Source organism: Arvicanthis niloticus, chromosome X, assembly GCF_011762505.2.
Source record: "Arvicanthis niloticus isolate mArvNil1 chromosome X, mArvNil1.pat.X, whole genome shotgun sequence".
Taxonomy (NCBI): Eukaryota; Metazoa; Chordata; class Mammalia; order Rodentia; family Muridae; genus Arvicanthis; species Arvicanthis niloticus.
This window is the reverse complement of record NC_047679.1, coordinates 108,531,227-108,550,637: the sequence shown is the minus strand read 5'-3', so window position 1 is coordinate 108,550,637 and position 19,411 is coordinate 108,531,227. Positions and strand designations below refer to the sequence as shown.

The 19,411-nt window shown below is 40.0% G+C and overlaps 2 protein-coding genes across 7 annotated transcripts in view; one reads left to right on the top strand and one right to left on the bottom strand.

Annotated features, from left to right (window-relative positions):
* The first annotated feature begins 3,316 nt into the window (after positions 1 to 3,316).
* Gpr119 (G protein-coupled receptor 119) lies at positions 3,317 to 4,412 on the top strand. Its single transcript, XM_034486286.2, has one exon. The coding sequence runs from the start codon at positions 3,405 to 3,407 to the stop codon at positions 4,410 to 4,412; it is 1,008 nt and encodes a 335-aa protein (XP_034342177.1). The 5' UTR covers positions 3,317 to 3,404.
* A 10,375-nt stretch (positions 4,413 to 14,787) lies between these two features.
* Positions 14,788 to 19,411, bottom strand: part of Slc25a14 (solute carrier family 25 member 14) — a 31,115-nt gene continuing 26,491 nt past the window's right edge. For all 6 annotated transcript variants that reach the window (XM_034486348.2, XM_034486349.2, XM_034486351.2 and 3 more), the window contains 2 exons: positions 16,368 to 16,448; positions 14,788 to 15,214 (listed from right to left, as the gene is read on the bottom strand). In XM_034486348.2, the coding sequence (XP_034342239.1) occupies positions 15,173 to 15,214; positions 16,368 to 16,448 (123 nt within the window). In that variant the 3' untranslated portion in view covers positions 14,788 to 15,172. The remainder of the gene's footprint in view (positions 15,215 to 16,367; positions 16,449 to 19,411) is intronic.

Below are 19,411 nucleotides of genomic sequence, written 5' to 3'. Positions count from 1 at the left end.
CAATCACTGTTCCTTAATATCTCTTAACATCAATGGATTCAATTCCCCAATTAAAAGACATAGGCTAATGGACTGGATACATAAACAGGACCCCAGCATTTTGCTGCATACAGGAAACCCACCTCAGTGACAAAGACAGACGCTAACTTAGAGTAAAAGGCTGGAGAACAATTTTTCAAGCAAATGGTCCTAAGAAACAAGCTGGAGTAGCCATTCTAAATCTCCAGCCTGAGAACACAAAGGGGGGGGGACTCATAGCTCCACCTGTCTAGGTAGTTGAGGGTGGCCTTGCCAGGCATCAGTGGAAGTAAACAGCCTTGGTACCTGAAAGTTGGATTCCCTAGTGTTGGGGAATTTCAAGAGCAGGGGGGTGGGAATGGGAGGATGGTGGGAGCACACCCTCATAGTAATTGGAGGAGAGGGGATGGGGTAAGGGGTTAGGCATCAGTGGAAGTGGAGGGCCTTGTTGCCTGAAAGTTTGGATTCCCCAGTGTTGGGGGGAATTTGAGATCATGGAAGGCAGTAATGGGAGGATGGTGGGAGCACACTCTCATAGAAACTCCCAGAATTATATGGATTAGACATGACAGAGGCAGGCCGCCAGAAGACTAGATTCCAGAATTCAAACAAAAAATTATCTTGATACTAAAATTTGTTTTGAGAACTGTATATTGAAGAATACACAGCCTTGGTGTATCTACTCATCAAGCAAGCTGAACTCAGCAGGGTGATTGATATGTAGGAGGATCTAAGGTGGGAGGAGTACGGAGAGGAAGAGGAGAAAGAAAGGAGGAGCTAGGTGATGAGAGAGAGAAAGAGAGGGTAGGGCATGGAGGCAGATGTTCACATGTCTCCACCAGTCAAAGATAGTTGTTATATCTAGGTTGGGTATTGGGCTACACTTCTGATTGAGCATTACCAAACTTATAAAGCCTTTGATTAACATTTAAAAATTGTATAAGAGCAAAAAGGAAAAGGGGGCATGGGATAGGGGTTTTCTAGGGAGTGGAAATGGGGAAAGGGGATGACATCTGAAATGTAAATAAAATATCCAATAAAAAATAAATTAAAAAACTAAAAAAATATATTTATTTCATCTTCATTTATGTGTATGAATGCAAGTATAGGGATAGATGCCTAAGACAGTCAGAAAACAGTGTTCAGTCTCCTGGGGCTGGACTTACAGTTAGTTAGGAACTGCCCAAGACTGGTACTAGGAACCTAACTCCAGTCCCCTAAAAAAAGCAACAGTATATCTTAAAAGGCTGAGCTATCTCTCCAGCCCCAGATTTGCTTCATTATAAATTATTAACTGTGTGGTAATGTGTTACAATAGCAAAAAGAAAACAATATGAACAGTCACCTGAAACCAAAGGAAAACAAGAAAAAGTTTAGTATGTACACAGATCACCGGAAGATCCTCTTGAAGTGTAGACTCAGCTTCAGATCCTGTGTAAGGCCTGAAACAGTACATTTCTACCAATGTCTCAAGCCATGCAGATGCTTCTGATACACACTTGAATTGAAAATTTGACAACCACTGATGTGCACATTAGCTAGTATTTTCCATTGATTTGTTTCTATCAATAATGTTTTATATACAAAATAATGGGTTGCACTGTGACATTTTCAGACATGTACATTTGGTCCTCGAGACTGCACAGATTGTATTTGATGGCACATACCTACAATCTGAACATTTTAGAGGAGGTGGTGGGAGGGTTAAAAGTTCAAGGTCACCCACAGCTCCAAAGTGAGTTTGAGGACCAAGCTGGGAAAAATGTAATGCTGTCTCAAAAAAAAAAAAAATTTTTTTTACAGATTTGAAGGCTCATCCCAAGTTCCCGAATCAAGAATCTGATTCAGTAACAGAATCTTGTAACAAGCCTTCTGTGTCACTCTGATGTCCTCACCAGTTTGTACATGAGCTTGCAACGGTCCAAGTCAAAAGCTGTAGAAGCAAAAACCACAAATGAAGTTGAGGTAGAGGACTAGGGCAGATTCAAATCAGCCTCCTAAATGAAGGGAACAAACATGACAATTTTGTCTCCCCCTGACAGGTTTTTTTCTGAGCCTAGGAAAGACATCTGCCCAAAGCCCTCTCCAACTGTCAAAACATCCTGATATTTGCTCCTGCTGTGCACTCTCTCACTGAAAACACTAACCTTTCCCATTTGTGCTTCCACCTGGATTTGAGTAAATAGCTTCTAACCACGCTTCTTTTCACCCCTCTCTTCTTGGTATCCAAGATGAGAGCAGCGGGGAGGCAAAAGGTTAGTTATAATGTACCCGAGTAAATGGATATACAACCTGAAGTGCACCAACTTCCACAGCTGGCCTCTCTGTACTCATTTCATCTGCTTTGGCAACTGGCTCACCCTTTGACCTAACTCCCATGAGCTCCGTCCCTGGAAAATTCCACTGCCAAATGCTGAGCTCACCTCTTCTCCTCAGAGATAATCCTGGGTCTGCAGGATGAAAGTAACAAGCCTGCCAGCCATTCCTTATGGACCAGAGATATAGCCCACCCGTATGGAAACAGTTACCAACCACTGCACCCATGAAACAACAAAGATAGGAAATTGGCTCCCTTCTAAACCAAATGGTAGCTATTTAAGAATTCTTTGCCTTGTCTTTACTGTCCTTCTGAATCAGTAAATTGACAACCAAAGGAGAAGAAATGGGGAAGATGTACATCCTATTTGAGAGAATTGGCCTTTGATGTGCTGGGAATTTAAAAAAATATAAATGTGTGGGAACACCCCTGAAAGGATGCTGAGCCCCTCAGACAGCTTATCTGCCTCACTTCACTTCAACTGATTATGATCATTTTGCTTGATTAAAAGCAATCATAATAGTAACTGAGAATTATTTATTAAGCAAATGTTTAATTAAGCTGAGATTAGTTACTCATCAAGCACTTGACACGTAGGAAAAAATGAAAGTTTAATATGGAGCTATGGAGGGAGGAAAGTATGATTAGAGTCAATTAGATCATCTGTCAGACAGAAAGCCTGACGAAGGTCCCTCTCCCTTCATAGCCCTTGAAGCATCAATGAAGGGAGAGGGCTCCAATGGACAGTGTGTGCCAGGTACTTAGGAGTTGTCTAGTAACTTGGATGGTAGAGGGGAGGGACTAGCTCGGGGCCTGGGGACAGATTTGTTCTGAGATTGCTGCCTTCAGAAAGCTTGAAAAGCCAGAGGCTGAGGACTGAAAAGGAGAGGATGGGTAAGCTTTAATGACGTCAGGAAACCAAAGGTGGCACGCTGCCAAACTGGCCTGCCAGTAATGGCCAGAACTGTGCTGTGACTCTGAACCTACAGCACATCTAATCCTGTCCTGTGAGAATCTGAGCTTGAGATCCAGCATGCCCTTGTAAGTGGAAGTCCTGCTACCTCGAACCATGGAGTCATCTTTCTCATTTGGAGTGATCCTTGCTGTCCTAACCATCCTCATCATTGCTGTTAATGCACTCGTGGTTGTGGCTATGCTCCTATCAATCTACAAGAATGATGGTGTTGGCCTTTGCTTCACCTTGAATCTGGCCGTGGCTGATACCTTGATTGGCGTGGCTATTTCTGGGCTAGTTACAGACCAGCTCTCCAGCTCTGCTCAGCACACACAGAAGACCTTGTGTAGCCTTCGGATGGCATTTGTCACTTCTTCTGCAGCTGCCTCTGTCCTCACGGTCATGCTGATTGCCTTTGACCGATACCTTGCCATTAAGCAGCCCCTCCGTTACTTCCGGATCATGAATGGGCTTGTGGCCGGAGCATGCATTGCAGGACTGTGGTTAGTATCTTACCTTATCGGCTTCCTCCCACTCGGAGTCTCCATATTCCAGCAGACCACCTACCATGGGCCCTGCAGCTTCTTTGCTGTGTTTCACCCAAGGTTTGTACTTACCCTCTCCTGTGCTGGCTTCTTCCCAGCTGTGCTCCTCTTTGTCTTCTTCTACTGTGACATGCTCAAGATTGCCTCTGTGCACAGCCAGCAGATCCGGAAGATGGAACATGCAGGAGCCATGGCTGGAGCTTTCCGGCACCCACGACCTGTCAACGACTTCAAGGCTGTTCGTACTGTATCTGTTCTAATTGGGAGCTTCACTCTGTCCTGGTCTCCCTTTCTCATCACCAGCATTGTGCAGGTGGCCTGCCACAAGTGCTGCCTCTACCAAGTGCTGGAAAAGTACCTGTGGCTCCTTGGAGTTGCTAACTCCCTTCTCAACCCACTCATCTATGCCTATTGGCAGAGGGAGGTTCGGCAGCAGCTCTACCACATGGCTCTGGGAGTAAAGAAGTTCTTCACTTCAATCCTCCTCCTTCTCTCAGCCAGGAATCGTCGTCCAGAGAGGACCAGAGAAAGCTCCTATCACATCGTCACTATCAGCCATCCGGAGCTAGATGGCTAAGATGGTAAGGAAAAAATGTTTCAAAGTGCCTTTCCCATTCCCACTCTGGATCCCAGCTAGGCTATAACATATGACATCCTCCAAAACGTCAGAACTTCCCTCAACAAACTGACCACCAATCTCCTCCTACAACGACTTATGCCTTCAGAATGAGGCAAATGAGGCTGGATCCTGACTTTCATCTCTAACCACTTTCTGCACCTGCAAATCCCCAACCTTTCTTGTCCTTTGGAAATAGGCCTGTTTACTGTACAGGTATACTTGCTTCAAAAAGTGAAAGGGTATTTATATATCAGATTCTATTTTGGTTATACCAGGGCAATGCTTTCCAATAGAAATATAATGTAAGGTGCACACACAATTTTAATGTTCTAGTAATCATGTTAAAAAAGAGGCAAAATTAAGGGTTTTTCTGTCTCAGCTTTGATTTCTAAATTCTTATTTTACTTGTATATATTTATGGGGTACAATGTGATACTTCAAGTGCACAGTATATACTGATCAAGTCAGAGTTATATTTCTATCACCTTAAACATTAATATTGATGTTTTGTTTAACCCTGTGTGTTCAAAATACTAGACAGCACAACACTAGCAACCCAGTTCTCTTTAACTATTTATGTTGGTGATTGACTCCATCACTCTCATCAGAGTCCCTACTTTCCCTAATTTATATCACAGGTTACACATAGCAAGTTCACACTGAACACAGGATCCTAGATTATAGAACCCAATGTCTGTCTGTTATCATGGGGCTCAGAACAATGTTTCTTTTAGTAAATCCCTTCCTTAGTGATCATTTCTGGTAGCACAGCCCATCCACTGTCTACCATCGCTTTAAATCTCTGGCGCACCTTCCCCACTGTTGCCTCCTGTGTCACTTTACAGCTACTTGCTGATGACATTACACAACCCCAAATGGAGACACTGTAAGGGAAGGAAGAGTGAGCCTACCTTGCTCCTCAGAACTACAAGTTTTTGATTGAATTTGTTCTGGAATGTGTATTTTCCTAAGAAACTCCATTATGTAAGAAGCCACTAAAATTGCACAGGAAACTCATTTTTTTTCCTGGATAGTATAGACAATGACAGTGTTGAAGGCTGGGGATGTTTCGCCATGAAAGAACACTGGCCTAGCACATACCAGATCCTGGGTTCCATCCTCAGTGCCCCACCCCTAGCAAATGCCCATGCTTCTAGCTGGGGATGGCGCTAGAGCTCCCCCAGGACAATACTTAAGGGCAGAATTTTGGGGAGGGGGGGATGTCCAGGAACTCAGGAACCATGCATGCTCTGCCTTCCTCTGCTTTCCTCTCTTTCCTCATCCTCCTGTCCTCCACCACAGATTATTAGAGTATGACTCTCTGAACGCTGAGCTTAATAACCTCCCAGAAAGACAGTTGATAACAAAAAGTGGCAAGAAGAAAGTAAAACTGTGGGTTAATCCTTCTTTGATTTAGACTTTAAACACCCCAAAATGTTATTCCTTCTCTTTTAAGATGGTGGCTTCATGTGACCAATATGCAAAGGCTCATTCCAAGACACCATTGGGATTCTTTTGAATCTGAAATACTATTCAGAAGCCATCCTCCTCGACAGGGGATGTCAATCACAACCTGTTGCTTTTCAATTGATTCTTCTTAAGTCTCCTTTAGTCTTAACTCCTAGTTTACTTGCATCAGTCACTCAGAGGACAATGATGACTTCTTTGCAATTCTATGCCCTTTAAAACATCCTTTCTATCTTCATCCTCTAAGTAAGAGCCTGGTTCCTGCTGATTTATACCCTGCTTGGGTAAGATGCTCTGTGGCTGCACTGCCTCAGGAGGAGGATAGGGATTGCTTTCACCGCAGCAGATTTTATGTTCTTGCACCTGAGGAAGTTTTTGCTTCTTGGGTGGATTAAAAAACCCAATAAGACTCAAAATACAAAGCAACCATCAAGTAATGGTTAGTCTGAGTTACTGTGAACTAGATAACATGTAAATGAAAAGTGGATTTTGGTTAAAATTGACAACAGGCACAAAGCAATGTCTGTTGGTATTCACAGCTTCATTCCTGGCTTTGGTGGAAAGGACAGATCTTGCTAAGAGAATGTAAGTTACATAGAACAGAATTATTTAATTAGCCTGATTCAATCATTTCATACTATAGACATCAAAGCATTACATTGCACTTCATAAATATACACACTTATTTTTCAACTAGAAATTTAAAAAGAGAGAGAGAGAGAGAGAGAGAGAGAGAGAGAGAGAGAGAGAGAAAGAAAAGTGTTTTAAAGCCGCAAGGGAAAAGCAGGAGCTAAGGGGAAGCTAGGTGATGGGTGAGGAACCATCCAATGCGGTGGGTCAGTCAGCATATTGCAGCTGAGAAACCAGAGAAAAGTGTTCAAACTGTGATTCACTCAATAATTCTTTCTAAAATTATTTATCTTTACTTTTTAGATTTATTTTTATTATTTTGTATGTATGAGTGTTTTGCCTGTTTGTCTGTGCACCACATGAGTGTCTGGTGCCCAAGGAAGTGGTAACCCTCCAAAAAGGTGCTAGAAGTCGAACCTGAATCTTTAAGCAAGTACAAGTGCTCTTAACCACTGAGCCAACTCTCCAGCCCCCACTTGTTACAATTCTTAAAACAAAACTCCTATTCTGTTTAACTGGGGTAATCAGATCAACCCTATGCAACTATAATGAGTGTCAACTCAGATATGTTTGCAAAGATGTCTAGTAAACTATAAGACATGGTTAGTTTTCTTCTTCATTAAAGAAAATCCTAAAGAATGAAACATGTAGGTGAAATGTTTACAGGAGTCCATCATATTCAGATATTATGATCTATAAGACAAGGGCAGTTTGGCTCAGAACTGTGAAACCTTCACCAAATGAATAAGCTTTTTTTTAAAAGAGGGATAAGATTCCGTGTACAGGTCTAAAGGAATGGTTCAATGGTCAAGATCACTTGCTGCTCTTGCAGAGTTCTCATTTCATTTTCCAGCACCCACATGTTGTCTAACAAAGGCGTGTAACTGCAATCTGGGGGGATCTGACACCCTCTTCTGGCCTCTGTGAGCACATATACATGATTCCCAGCATACATGCAGGCTCACACAAATACATATAATGATTTTGAAATATATGCAGAAGTTCAAGGTCAGCCTGGTCTACATAGTGAATTTCAGGAAAACCAGGCCTATAGAGAGAGACTCTGTCTCAAAACAATCAAAAAATTAAAAGTAAAAAAGATTCAGGAAGCCAGGCAGTGGTGTCGCATGCCTTTAATCCCAGCACTTGGGAGGCAGAGGCCAGCCTGGTCTATAGAGTGAGTTCCAGGACAGCCAGGACACAGAGAAACCCAGTCTCAAAAAACAAACAAACAAAAGACTCAGGAAGAGGAGCTGGAGAGGTGGCTCAGTGCTGAAGAGAACTGGCTGCTCTTCCACAGGACCCAGCTTCCACACAGTAGCTCACAAATGTAACTCCAGGTCCACAGGATCTATCACCCTCTCCTGGCCTCCACAGACACTGCATACATGTGGTACACAGGCATACCTCCTGGCAAGCATTCACATAAATAAAATGAAGTAAATATAAATAAAATCCCCCCAAAATAAAAGACTCAAGGTGCAAAAAAAGCAGTACATCTAATATCTCAGCAGCCAGCAAGGCAGAACAAGACACCAACAAGGCTCTAGTATTATACACTTGAGTATAAAAATAACTGCAATTAAGAACACTGTTAATTAAATAAGCTTCCCAGACCAGAGACGCAGAATGCTATGCAAAAGTTAATGGCTTCCTTTGATGAAGGCTCATTCACAGAGAAGAGGAAACAGACTTTATTTGCACAGCCAATGTCAACCCATAGAGTTACAAAGAAGCCAGATTCTATTCAGCAATTGATCAAAACACCCAGAAGATATTAAGACACTGACCCAATCAATGTAGAGTTATCAGTTACATTCACAGTTTCCAAGAGCAGCTTGCTGTAAATTTGTTGTAAAAATTGTCTCATGATCAAGTTTCATATTAAATCCTTGGGAAACTAAACCAATGCATATCACATTTCTGTTTCAGCTTCATGACTTCTCTCAAGAAACGAAATCATGTACCCTTCTATATGATATGTTTTGAGTGTTTTACAATTGGGAAAGGCAGGTTGCCCTGACCTGCCAACACTCTTACATGACCATTCAGTTCATCTCTAGGAGTCAGCCAGCCAGAACCGCCCTTGGGATATCTTCTCCCTAGATGAAGTATTAACTGACTCAAAGGAGAATTAATGTTATGAGCTTGACTTCATTCTCAGCAAGTACTGGTAACTGGCAACCTGAAATGAGCAAGCATGAGAGATACTCCGAGGACAGGCATAGACTAAGAGGAAATAAGATGTCAACAGCTGGACAATAAGAACAGCAATGTACTCCAGGACAGACTACAACTCCTTGACTATCATGGGTCACTCGAAACTGAATGCTAACTTCAGAACCTTCCTTACTATTCCTTCAAAGCTGCTGAGCAGTCTGGAGTCACCTCCTTTTCTATGGATTCTCATTTGCTATTTCTTCAATCTTACCAACTCAGCGGTGGTACCTACCAATGTTAACTCTCATTCATTGATTGTAAATATCTGTCTACCTGTCTAGCCCCAAACCATTTAAGAGTGAAGTGTTATAAAATTGCATCTATGCTGGGATTCCTTTTCAAAGTGCACATTGATGTATGAAAGAGATTTATTAACCATTTCTTTGTATTAAAACTTTTACTCATTTTAGAAATTTTTGAAAATAATTCAGGTACTGATAATTACACCCTCCAGGGATGACCATTTTTATTCTCCACCGGTTTTTTTATACTTTATATTATATTATGCATATTTTCTATGTCACTGCATCTTCTTCAAAAGCATACCATAATGGCTGTATGTATGTTTTCAACAAATGAATGTGTAGTGTTTTAATCACTTCCTATAGTTGTGCTTTAATTTGGTATTTATCATTGTCATATCAGTATAAATAACCTGTGCATAAATCTCTAATGTGCCTCTGTTCAATTACTGAAGTATACAGTCTTCAAAGCAGCATTATTAAATCAACAAGTATTATGTCTTGATAAGAATTTGGATTTAGGCTGTGTGTGGTGATACACGTCTTTAATCCCAGCACTAGGGAGGCAGAGTATGAGGCCAGTCTAGCCTACATAGCAAATTCCAGGACAACTAAAGACCTTGTCTCAAAAACAACAAGAACAACAAGAACAAACTAGATTTAGGTTAAATTTCCCAGGGATAGCTACTAGGGGACATCATCTAGAAGCTGCACATGAACAGACAGTCCTGACACATCTCAAGGAAATAAAAGCCCACAAGTTGCTGAAACATGAGACATTCCAAGAAAACTTGGTTTACGTTAGGTCTGGTTTGTTTTAACAAAAGGAAGTCTTTTGATAAGTCCTGCTTATCAAAATGCTTAATCCTTCTCCTGAAATTTAGAAAGCTGGACTACAGAACACTGTAGTTTAAGAAAGCCCTTTACCATGTAATTCCATCAATACAGCACAGTGTGATATGCGGGTATCGATTTCAACATTGCCACTCGTTTTTCTGAAGCAATCTTTGTATGGAATCGCAAACCACTAAGCAAGAGTGAGAGCCAAGCATTTACGCACAGAGCAAGGAGGTGATTCTTGTGCAGATGAAGCAGATGAAGATGAGAAGCTGTAGTCCTCTGAAAGTCTTACTGAAAGGGAAGGGTGTGCTCTGGCCGCTGGGTCAGGCATGGCAGGCTAAGGTGCACGAGAGCTTAACACGCTGCCTAGCCATATGTTCCCTAGATTTACAAGCTCTCAGGATCACAAACGGTTGCTGGGCTCAAGCAGCCCTCTCATGAGGAAGCCTAGAAACCACCAATGCAGCTGCAAAGGGTCTAAGAGTCTGTTTTTACAAAGCACCCCCATTTCTTTAAACTCCACTCCTTTACACTGGGCCAGGCAGGATTCATTTGCTCCTGAGTACCAAAGGAAGTAAGATCACACAGGGTGGAAAGTGTAAGGAAACTCCACATACGTGTCCTTTTTTTAATATATGCTGCCTGACGATCGCATGATTTAACCCCATTTCCCATTCACCATAATAACTGTGCATTGGTCCCAGTTCTGTCTCAGCTTTGTTGACATTAAGGCACTACACGGCTGATAAATACAGGAGACAACGCTGTCTCAGGTCCTGTAAAAGGCTGTGCTGCCTTACAAAACTGTTCAATGCATTTTTATAAATTTGTTCACTGAGACAGTCAACAGATGTGAAAACACTTTACACAGAAAGGCAATTGAATGAATGTCCTATCAGCTTGCAACCACTTCCGGAAAGGGCGAGATGCAAAAACCAACAAATTATAGCTGAATAGCTATGAGGTTACTTCAAGTGTAAAAACTGATTCAGAATAAGTGGCTCTTTATACCTTAAAGTCTCAAGCACCAGGTCCCTTCATAATCATATATACAGTGACATTAAACTTTTTTTCTTACTAAGCAAGTGGTAGGGACATAGATGCATTATAAAGTGTTTAGAATGAATAAGACACAGCTCAACCAAGTGGAGTCTGGTGCTAAGATAGTGGATAGAGAGAAGCATCCTTTAGACTAAAACTAGAAATGATTATTACAGTTCTAATGAGGAAGTCACGAGTATCTTTTTTTAAAGGAAAGTAAACCTTTTAAAAGATTTGTTTTTATGTGTATGGGGTTTTTTTTGCCTGTGTGTATATATATGCATTGCATGTGTGCCTGGTACCTGCAGAGGTGAAAAGTGGGATCTGGATCTCTCAGAGCTGGAGTTAGTGTTGTGAGCTGACATGTAGGTACTAAGAACTGAATCTGGATCTTCTGTAAGGGCAGCAAGCAAGTAAATTCTGAGCTCCAGGAAGGCAATGTTTTGTTTGTTTGTAACAGGGTCTCACACTGTGTAGTCCTGGCTGTCCTCGAAGTCACGATGTAGATCAGGCTGGCCCTGAACTCAGATATGTCTGCCTCTGCCTCCTTGAATTAAAGATGTACACCACCACACCTGGCCTCAAGAAGGCAACTTTTTTACTCTAGCTTACATGTAACGCATTCCTAGAGGAGACTGGAGTGATTAAAATCTTAGTGAACAGAGATTATTTATAATCAGGTACTTAATAGCAGCTTAATCATTTGTCCTATGAATTTATGACAAAATATAACTTTACATTGGAAGAGAGGACTAGAAGTCTAGCCCCATGTTCAAATTAAAAAGTTTCAAACTTTCATCTATCCTAATAACTCCATGTTCTAAACATCTGAACCGTGCAGTGTTGTCCACTGTGAGTGGCGCTGGCTTAGACTGGAGGAAGAAGGGACAGGGTAACAATGGAGGTAATGGAAGAGAGACCAATCAAGGGAAAGTGTAGAAAGTGGAAAAATAGTGGGGGGGTATATGGACACAGTCACAGTCTCTGAGAAAGCAATCAAAATTCAGTACCACGTGTGTCAAAGAGTAACTAATCACAACAATCTACTGACCTCCTTCCCTCGAATGGTGCTGTATCAGAGAATTAATGGAATCAGACTTTTTATGTGCTCACCTGCTATAAACTTTCAGTGACTCCTAACAGGTAAGAAGTATATGGCTCACATAAGGATAATAAGCATAGGTTCATGAGCCAGACCTTACCATTCTTGCACTGCTACTTTTGATGGGCCAAGTACTTCACTTTCCTATACGTTAATTTCTATTCTGAAAAATGAGACTAGTGTTTGCCTCACAGGAGGGTTTTAAAGACTTGGTTTTATAAATACACTATTCTTATAACAGTATCTGGCAAGTAACCACTCAAGTCTCTCTCATCAGAGATATGGAATAGATAATGGCATACGTACACGAAACAAGTCCTCAGGTCAGAGGAAAGACATGGGCTGGAGATGTACATCTGGAAGTCATCAGTATTCAGGAAGTATTTAGAATCATGACAGTACTGCCCCTAGTATTGGCTAAAATTTAAAGGGATCCTTATCATAAATCATCAGGTAATTCAATTTTTAAATTAATATATACCATAGTATGTTCTGAACCTTTACCATATTTTGGGGTAGTCTATCTGATCCTTTTGGCTACAGATTAATTCATGTAATCATTAAACAAATATTTACTGTGTGTAACTTTGGTAGGCTTTAAGAATCCAGTAGTGAACAAAATCAGTATAATTCCTTTCTTTGAAGTGATTACTGCCTGAACAGAAATGTAGATACTAGTTGAATGGTCACAGAAATATAATGTAAAGTTATAAACTGTGATACATTGTAAAAAAAAAAAAAAATGTAACAGTGAAAGTTAATGGCATTAGGAGAAAGGAAATTACCTAAAGATTTCTATTAAGGAGTCTAATAACAAAGAGAACACAGATGTGAGGCACTGGAGGAGCCAGAGCGTACGGGAGGAGGAGTGGGAAGGGTATACACAGTGTTCCTGTTCCAAGTTTTCAAAAAAAACAAGCTTAAAAAAATGCCAAATGTGAATTGTTAAAATAACAGCAAAATAAACATAAACAAGGAGAAACTATTATATACCAACTAGGTGTGAAAACAATGACACCAACAAAGCCGGGAAGGATGTTGGCAACAGTAACTCCTGTTCATTGCTGCTGGTGGCAAAATTGTCGTCACTAAAGAAGACAGTTTGGCAACTTCTTGTACAATTAAACCTCATCGTACCATTCTACAATCATGTTCCATGATGTTTACATAAACAAACTGAGAAGTTACACCTATACAAAATCCTACATACAAACGTTTACCACTCCTTTATTATTGCCCAAACTTGAAAGCAACCAAATATCCTTTAGCGAGTAAATGGATAAACTGCTGTGCACAGAGGAAATGGAGTATTATTCAACACCATTTAGGTTTGCATCTTAAGGGTTTCCCCCCTTAAGAATTCTATGCTGAGGGATTGGTTCTTGGCTGATGATACTACTGAGATGTAGTGGAAAATGATGAGATAGGACCTAGCTGCCAGAAATAGGTCACTGAAGGTACATCCTTGAAGGCAATATTGGTACAAAGGTCCCTTCATTTCTTTCTCCTTGCTTCCTGGCTACTACAAAGTAGATAGCTTTCTTCTATGGTTTTATGCCACCGTGAGCTTCATCAAAGACCCCAAAGCATGGTCATTTCACCTAATAGAAATGAAACTTCTCAAAATATGGGCCAAAATAAACCTCTCCTTCTTTATGTTTCCCTACTATTCTGTCACAGTGCCAAAATGTTGTCTAAATATAGCACTAACCCAAAATGAAATATACAGCCATTAAGACATAGAACAGGAACAAAGAGATGGCTCGGTGGTTAAGAGCACTTGTTACTCTTGCAGAGGATGTACCTTCAGTTCCCAGCACCCACATGGCAGTTCACAATCTTCTGTAACTCCAGTTCCAGGGTATCCAACACCCTTTTTCTTGGCTTCCAGGAACACCCAGGCACACAGGTGGTCCACAGACATACAATGTAGGCAAACACCCATGTACACTAAATAGAAATAAAGAAATCTTAAAAAAAAAAACACAGAGGGCAGTTAGATGAGCATTACTAAGTGAGAGAAGCCCATGTGAAAGGCTACTATATGATTCCAACTATGTGGTACTCTGGAAAGGCACTACCGTTGAGACAGTAAAAGTCTTATTGGTTGCCAAGGGCTAGGAGGACTTTTAGGACAATAAAAGTATTCTTTATGATTCTGTGATGGCAGAAATATGTTGGTAAAACACTTGTCAAGATGTATACAGCCTTATCCACATAGTAACATCCACTCTTCCTTTCACTCAGCTTAAATGTCAACTCCACTATGAAGCTTTGACAAATCCTCTAAGGCTCTTTCTCCTCCATCCTCCTGCAGCTCGTTCCTCTCATAGTACTTAGAACCTCCTGTGATGACTTGACTCTCAAACCAATTCCTACTATAACGAGCTTAAAAAACAGACTCATTCTTTATATCCCTAGCATTGAGGAAATGATAGTCACACAATAAACATTTGAACAAATGCATGAGTGGATAATTACGAAGTTCTTCACTCTGAATGCAGGACTAATTGTGAACCTTGGTTAGCATTTTTACTGTAGAACCTTCCAAATGATCCACTTGACTGTTTCATCTTCTAGAAACAACCATAGGCCTGATATTTAAATGGGAGTGGCATTATGCTGACAAATGCCCTTGCAAAAAAAAAAAAAAAAAAAAAAAAAACAATACACCGGTTCTACTTTCATAAATGGGCTTTAAGAGTCCAGTCTCCATTTCAGAGTCATGGTCTAGAGAATGCAATTTAAGAGTTATGAAAGGAGAGAGTAAATGAAGACAAAGTCAAAATGGTTCAACCAATAAATACTTTAATGAGAACCAAGATCAAAAACATACATAGCAGTAACTGTGCTATAGCTTGCTGCTGTAGCCTGCCTAGGGAAAACCAACTACATTTAAGCCACAGTTGGAAAGGCCCTTTTGAATGTCACCCACCAGTATCCATCTTCACAGAAGACACCAATCTGGGGTCACACTCTCAAAGTCGATACTTCCTCTCAGGGAAGAGGTAACGCAAATGCATAAACAACCTTAAGTCACCCTACTACTCCTCAGTCAGGGGACCCTGTGAGACTGCTGGTTCTGTAAACACATACATCTTTGTCAAAAATACATCAGGAACACAAAGAGGAACGGTAGAAAGGGTGGCAGGGCTGGGCTGATGGATTTCCAGTTCTTAGATCTGAAGCCTCTTGAGCTGCTCATATGTAATAAAAAACTGAAGAATGAGTCATGGAAGATCATTGGGTTGATACTGAAAGCTAAGCCCATTTTGAAAATCGTGCATTTCATTCTCTTGATTTACTTAGTCTAAAGGAATTGGATTAAAAGACTTTTCTTGAGATAAAAATGTGTTGAGTGCGTACCATATACCCATTATGATCAGGAGCACTTAGCAATGAAAACACATTATAATAAAGTATTCAAAAACAAACAGAATAACACATGCACACATGCATGCATGCATACACACACACATACACACACACACACACACACACACACACACACACACACACACCTACCTCAGTGCTAGAAAAGCTCTTATACACAATTCCACATTAAGAGATATTCTGCCTGTTCAGCCTCCAGATTCCAGAAAGGCAGGGAATTATTTTTCAACCCTGCTAAGCTCACAGGACACACACAGCACCACACACAGTATCCAGCATATGGCTCTGTACATAGGAGGCACTCAACACATCAGAAAGAGAGAGATGCACCCATGGCAAAAGATTCCTACTTGGCTATGGATTCTTTCATTCTATGAATGCTTTGTGTCCTCTTAGTATTTTTCAGCTGTTTGGGTCTCACGGTTATAGGGTAAGAAATCTCAACCACAATAGCATGGATGATCCTGTGAGCATCTTCCATTGGCATTGCCAAAACTTTCATAGCCCTTTTAAGACTGGCTATGCTTGGCGTTTTGTTTTATTACATGTATTTGCTTGGTCACTTGCTTATTTACTTATTTTCTGGGGAGTGGGGAGGGCGTGTACCTGCCCCAGCTTGTGCGTGGAGTTCAGAGGACAACTTTACAGGAGTCAATGCTCTCCTTTCACCATGAGTCCCAGGGATTAAACTCAGGTCATCAGGTATAGAGGCGAGGTCCTTTACCCACTGAGCCATCTCATCAGATGTTTTTATTTAAAGAGGAACGTTCAGCACATCTTTTCTGTCCTTTTAAATGTGCATTTGCCTCCAGGGGAAAGTTGTTTCACTACTTGGTTCCATTCACAGTGATCTCCAATGGAGGCTTGTTTTCCTTACTTGCCTATAAAGGATTTAATAGTCAAATTTGTCTTCCCATAACCTAGAATTACCTGTCAGTTTGAAGCACTGTCTTCCATTCTCAATTTCTAAAAGGATACAATGATGTTCCAGGGTCCAAGTCGAAGCCAGTTTGGCCAAAATCCTTTATAGAGTGCAAAAAATCCCTCATGTTTCCACATCTGAGGTAAAAACATAAGCAAAAATAGTGAATTTCAGTTTCTTTTTTACATTTGACAACCATTTTCCACGCCCACCCCAGCAACTATTGCTATTATAGTCTCTTTTCTGAAGATGTATTTTGTAGTCTAAGAAATTTGTAGTCTAAATCCACCAAACCATTCATTATATTTATTCAACAATTATTTACTGAATACTAACCATTTATACAACACATACTTCTTACTGCTGGGAATATAACTGTAAATCAGAGTGGGGCATGGCACTCTAGAAACAGAGGAAGTAAAATCAGGAGTTCAAGGTTATTCTTAGCTACATAGTAAACTTAAGGCCAAGCTAGGCTATATGATACCCTCTCTCTCAAAACACAACACCAATTAAATGTAATGTGTCCTAAACAAACAAAAACGACAAATAGGAGGTGTTGGGGAGTACAAAGAAGTTTTGAGGGAGAGGAACAGGAATAAGAGAGAATAATGCAGGCTAAGTCATCCAAGCACATGATAGCACATGCTATGCATATGTGTAATGCCACTGTGAAGAACAGCTCAAAGGGACAATGTCTGCAGTAACAGAGATAGCTGCAGAAAGTGATGGCACACGTAAAGGCCTCTATCCCTAGTCATCCATACCCATGTGTAGTCCTCACACTATAGCATATCAGGCCTGTTCTGTGTCACCAAAAGAATGAAGCGTAACCTATCTTCTTTATTGAATTATTCACTCTGAAAGAAAGCAGCTGTCATGCCATGACGAGAGGGCTAAATCATAGGGAACTGAGGCATTTAACTAATACCCATATTAGTCATCTTTGAAGCAGATATGCTAGCTCTATTCAAGAATGACTGAAGCCCTAGCTGACATGGAATACAACCTCTTAGGGGGTCTTAATCTACAATCACTCAATGTAGCTGCTTCTCAATTCCTGATCCACAAAACCTGGAAAAGAATAACTGTACTTCTAAGACCACACAGCTATATACATAATTTATACAGTCTATGTCCTCATGAAATGTATATTCTAGTGAAGTTGACAAGCAAATGCATAATTATAGACAGATTTTGGTAGATGCTAATATATTGACACATATTATATCCAGAAGTTATAAAAGGATAAAGAAAACCAGGGAAGTGAATAAGAACTTGAGAAAGTCACTTTAGTTCTCCTTCTCTGACTCATGTTTTCTACTTTTAAATTAGTGTGATTCCATAGTATATTTCATGTGAATACTTTGAGGATGGTGTGTGGGGAATAACAAGAACTACTTTGCATTTTTGTGCTCTGATTTATACAGTAGGGATCTCTATATGCACCAAATGGTTTCAAGAACTAGATGACATAGGAAAGGTCAAAAGCCGATGTCATATGCTGAATATATCAAACCCATTTCAACTCAGGCCCTTTATAATCTGTTCTTTATGAAATTATTTTCACATGACCATTTCCTTCCCATCATCCAAATTATCCGGAATCTTTTGTTAAGCACCCTAGCTGAAGGAATTCAGACCACCAAGTTGCTATTTCAATATGCTGTTATTTTCTTCTTAGTATTTACTTCTTTCTAAAATTATGTGTCTATCTTTCTCAACTATAATACAACTTCCAATAGGGGACGAACAGTGTTTGCCTTATTCATCTTTATATCCCCAGCACCTCACAGATCTTAGAATGTTAAAGTTTTGTTGAATATAAATTTGTGGGCTGGAGAGATAGCTCAGTGGATAAGAGAACTAACTGTTCTTCTAGAGGTCCTGAGTTCAATTCCCAGCAACCACATGGTGGCTCACAACCATCTATAATGGGATCTGATGCCCTCTGAAGATAGCTACAGTGTACTCATATAAATAAAATGAATAAATCTTTAAAATAAATAAATAAATAACTTGTTTAATATAAAGACATACAAAAATAATATGGTGTTCTAACAGTTCTAAGACTTATCTGAATCCTTATAAGTCTCTGGGATATTTGATGAACCAGGTTGTGTGTAAACAAATAAGAACTTCTGCAGGTAAACACAGATAACAGGACTCTACATTAAATATATAAAAATATATGTGTCAATATGTTAATATCTACCAATACCTGTCTATATTAGTTTGTGCATTTGTTTGTCAACTTCACTAGAACGTAAATCTACAGGGGCATGGACTATATAAAGTTATCTATTGATGTGTAATAAATAAAGTGATTTAGTAAATAACTTGTCCTGGAAAAGTGATAAATGAAAACATTTGTATCTCTATTTTCATGAAACTTTACTGAGACAACCAGTAAAAGCAAATCCAATAAAATGTACTAAATATTAAAAGAATATGATATAGCTATGTAATATACTGCTTTACTCAGCAGTAAAAGGAAGCAAAGAGTTGATATATGCTACTAGGGATGAACCTTGAAAGCATGCTACTTGAAAGAAACCAATTAAAAAGGTCAGACACTATGATTCCATTTCTATGAAATATCTAGAGCAGATAGATATATTGCTAGAAATAGAAAGTAAGCTAGTATTTACTTAGGACTAAATGGATGGGAGAAACAGCCATGGCGTAAGGGGTATATAGGTCATTTTCAGGTGATAGAAATGTTCTAAAATTGATCAAGTAAGTGTTAGGCATATCTCATTGTTATTTACTACAATAGTGTCTACTACAACCCATTTTGAATAAATTATTTTGACAATATGTGAATTTATTCTCAGGGAAGATTTAAATATATATTGAGAGAGAGAAAGAAAGTATGTGTAGGGGTGGGCAATACTATGACAGGAACTATAAGAAACTTCTTGCACATTCAAAAGGCAGAGCATGGGGAATCACATATTTGGGACAGTGTGGGGTAAATAGTGAGTTTCACACTAGTCTCAGCTATATAGCAAGATACTTTTTCAATTCATTAATTTTTAGAAAGATAACAATAAATTAAAAAAGAAAAAACCCTGCATATATAACCTAGTGCAATGGT

Excerpts from the sequence above, each read along its gene's own strand:
- Gpr119 (XM_034486286.2), top strand. The coding sequence starts at position 3,405 with ATGGAGTCATCTTTCTCATTTGGAGTGATCCTTGCTGTCCTAACCATC.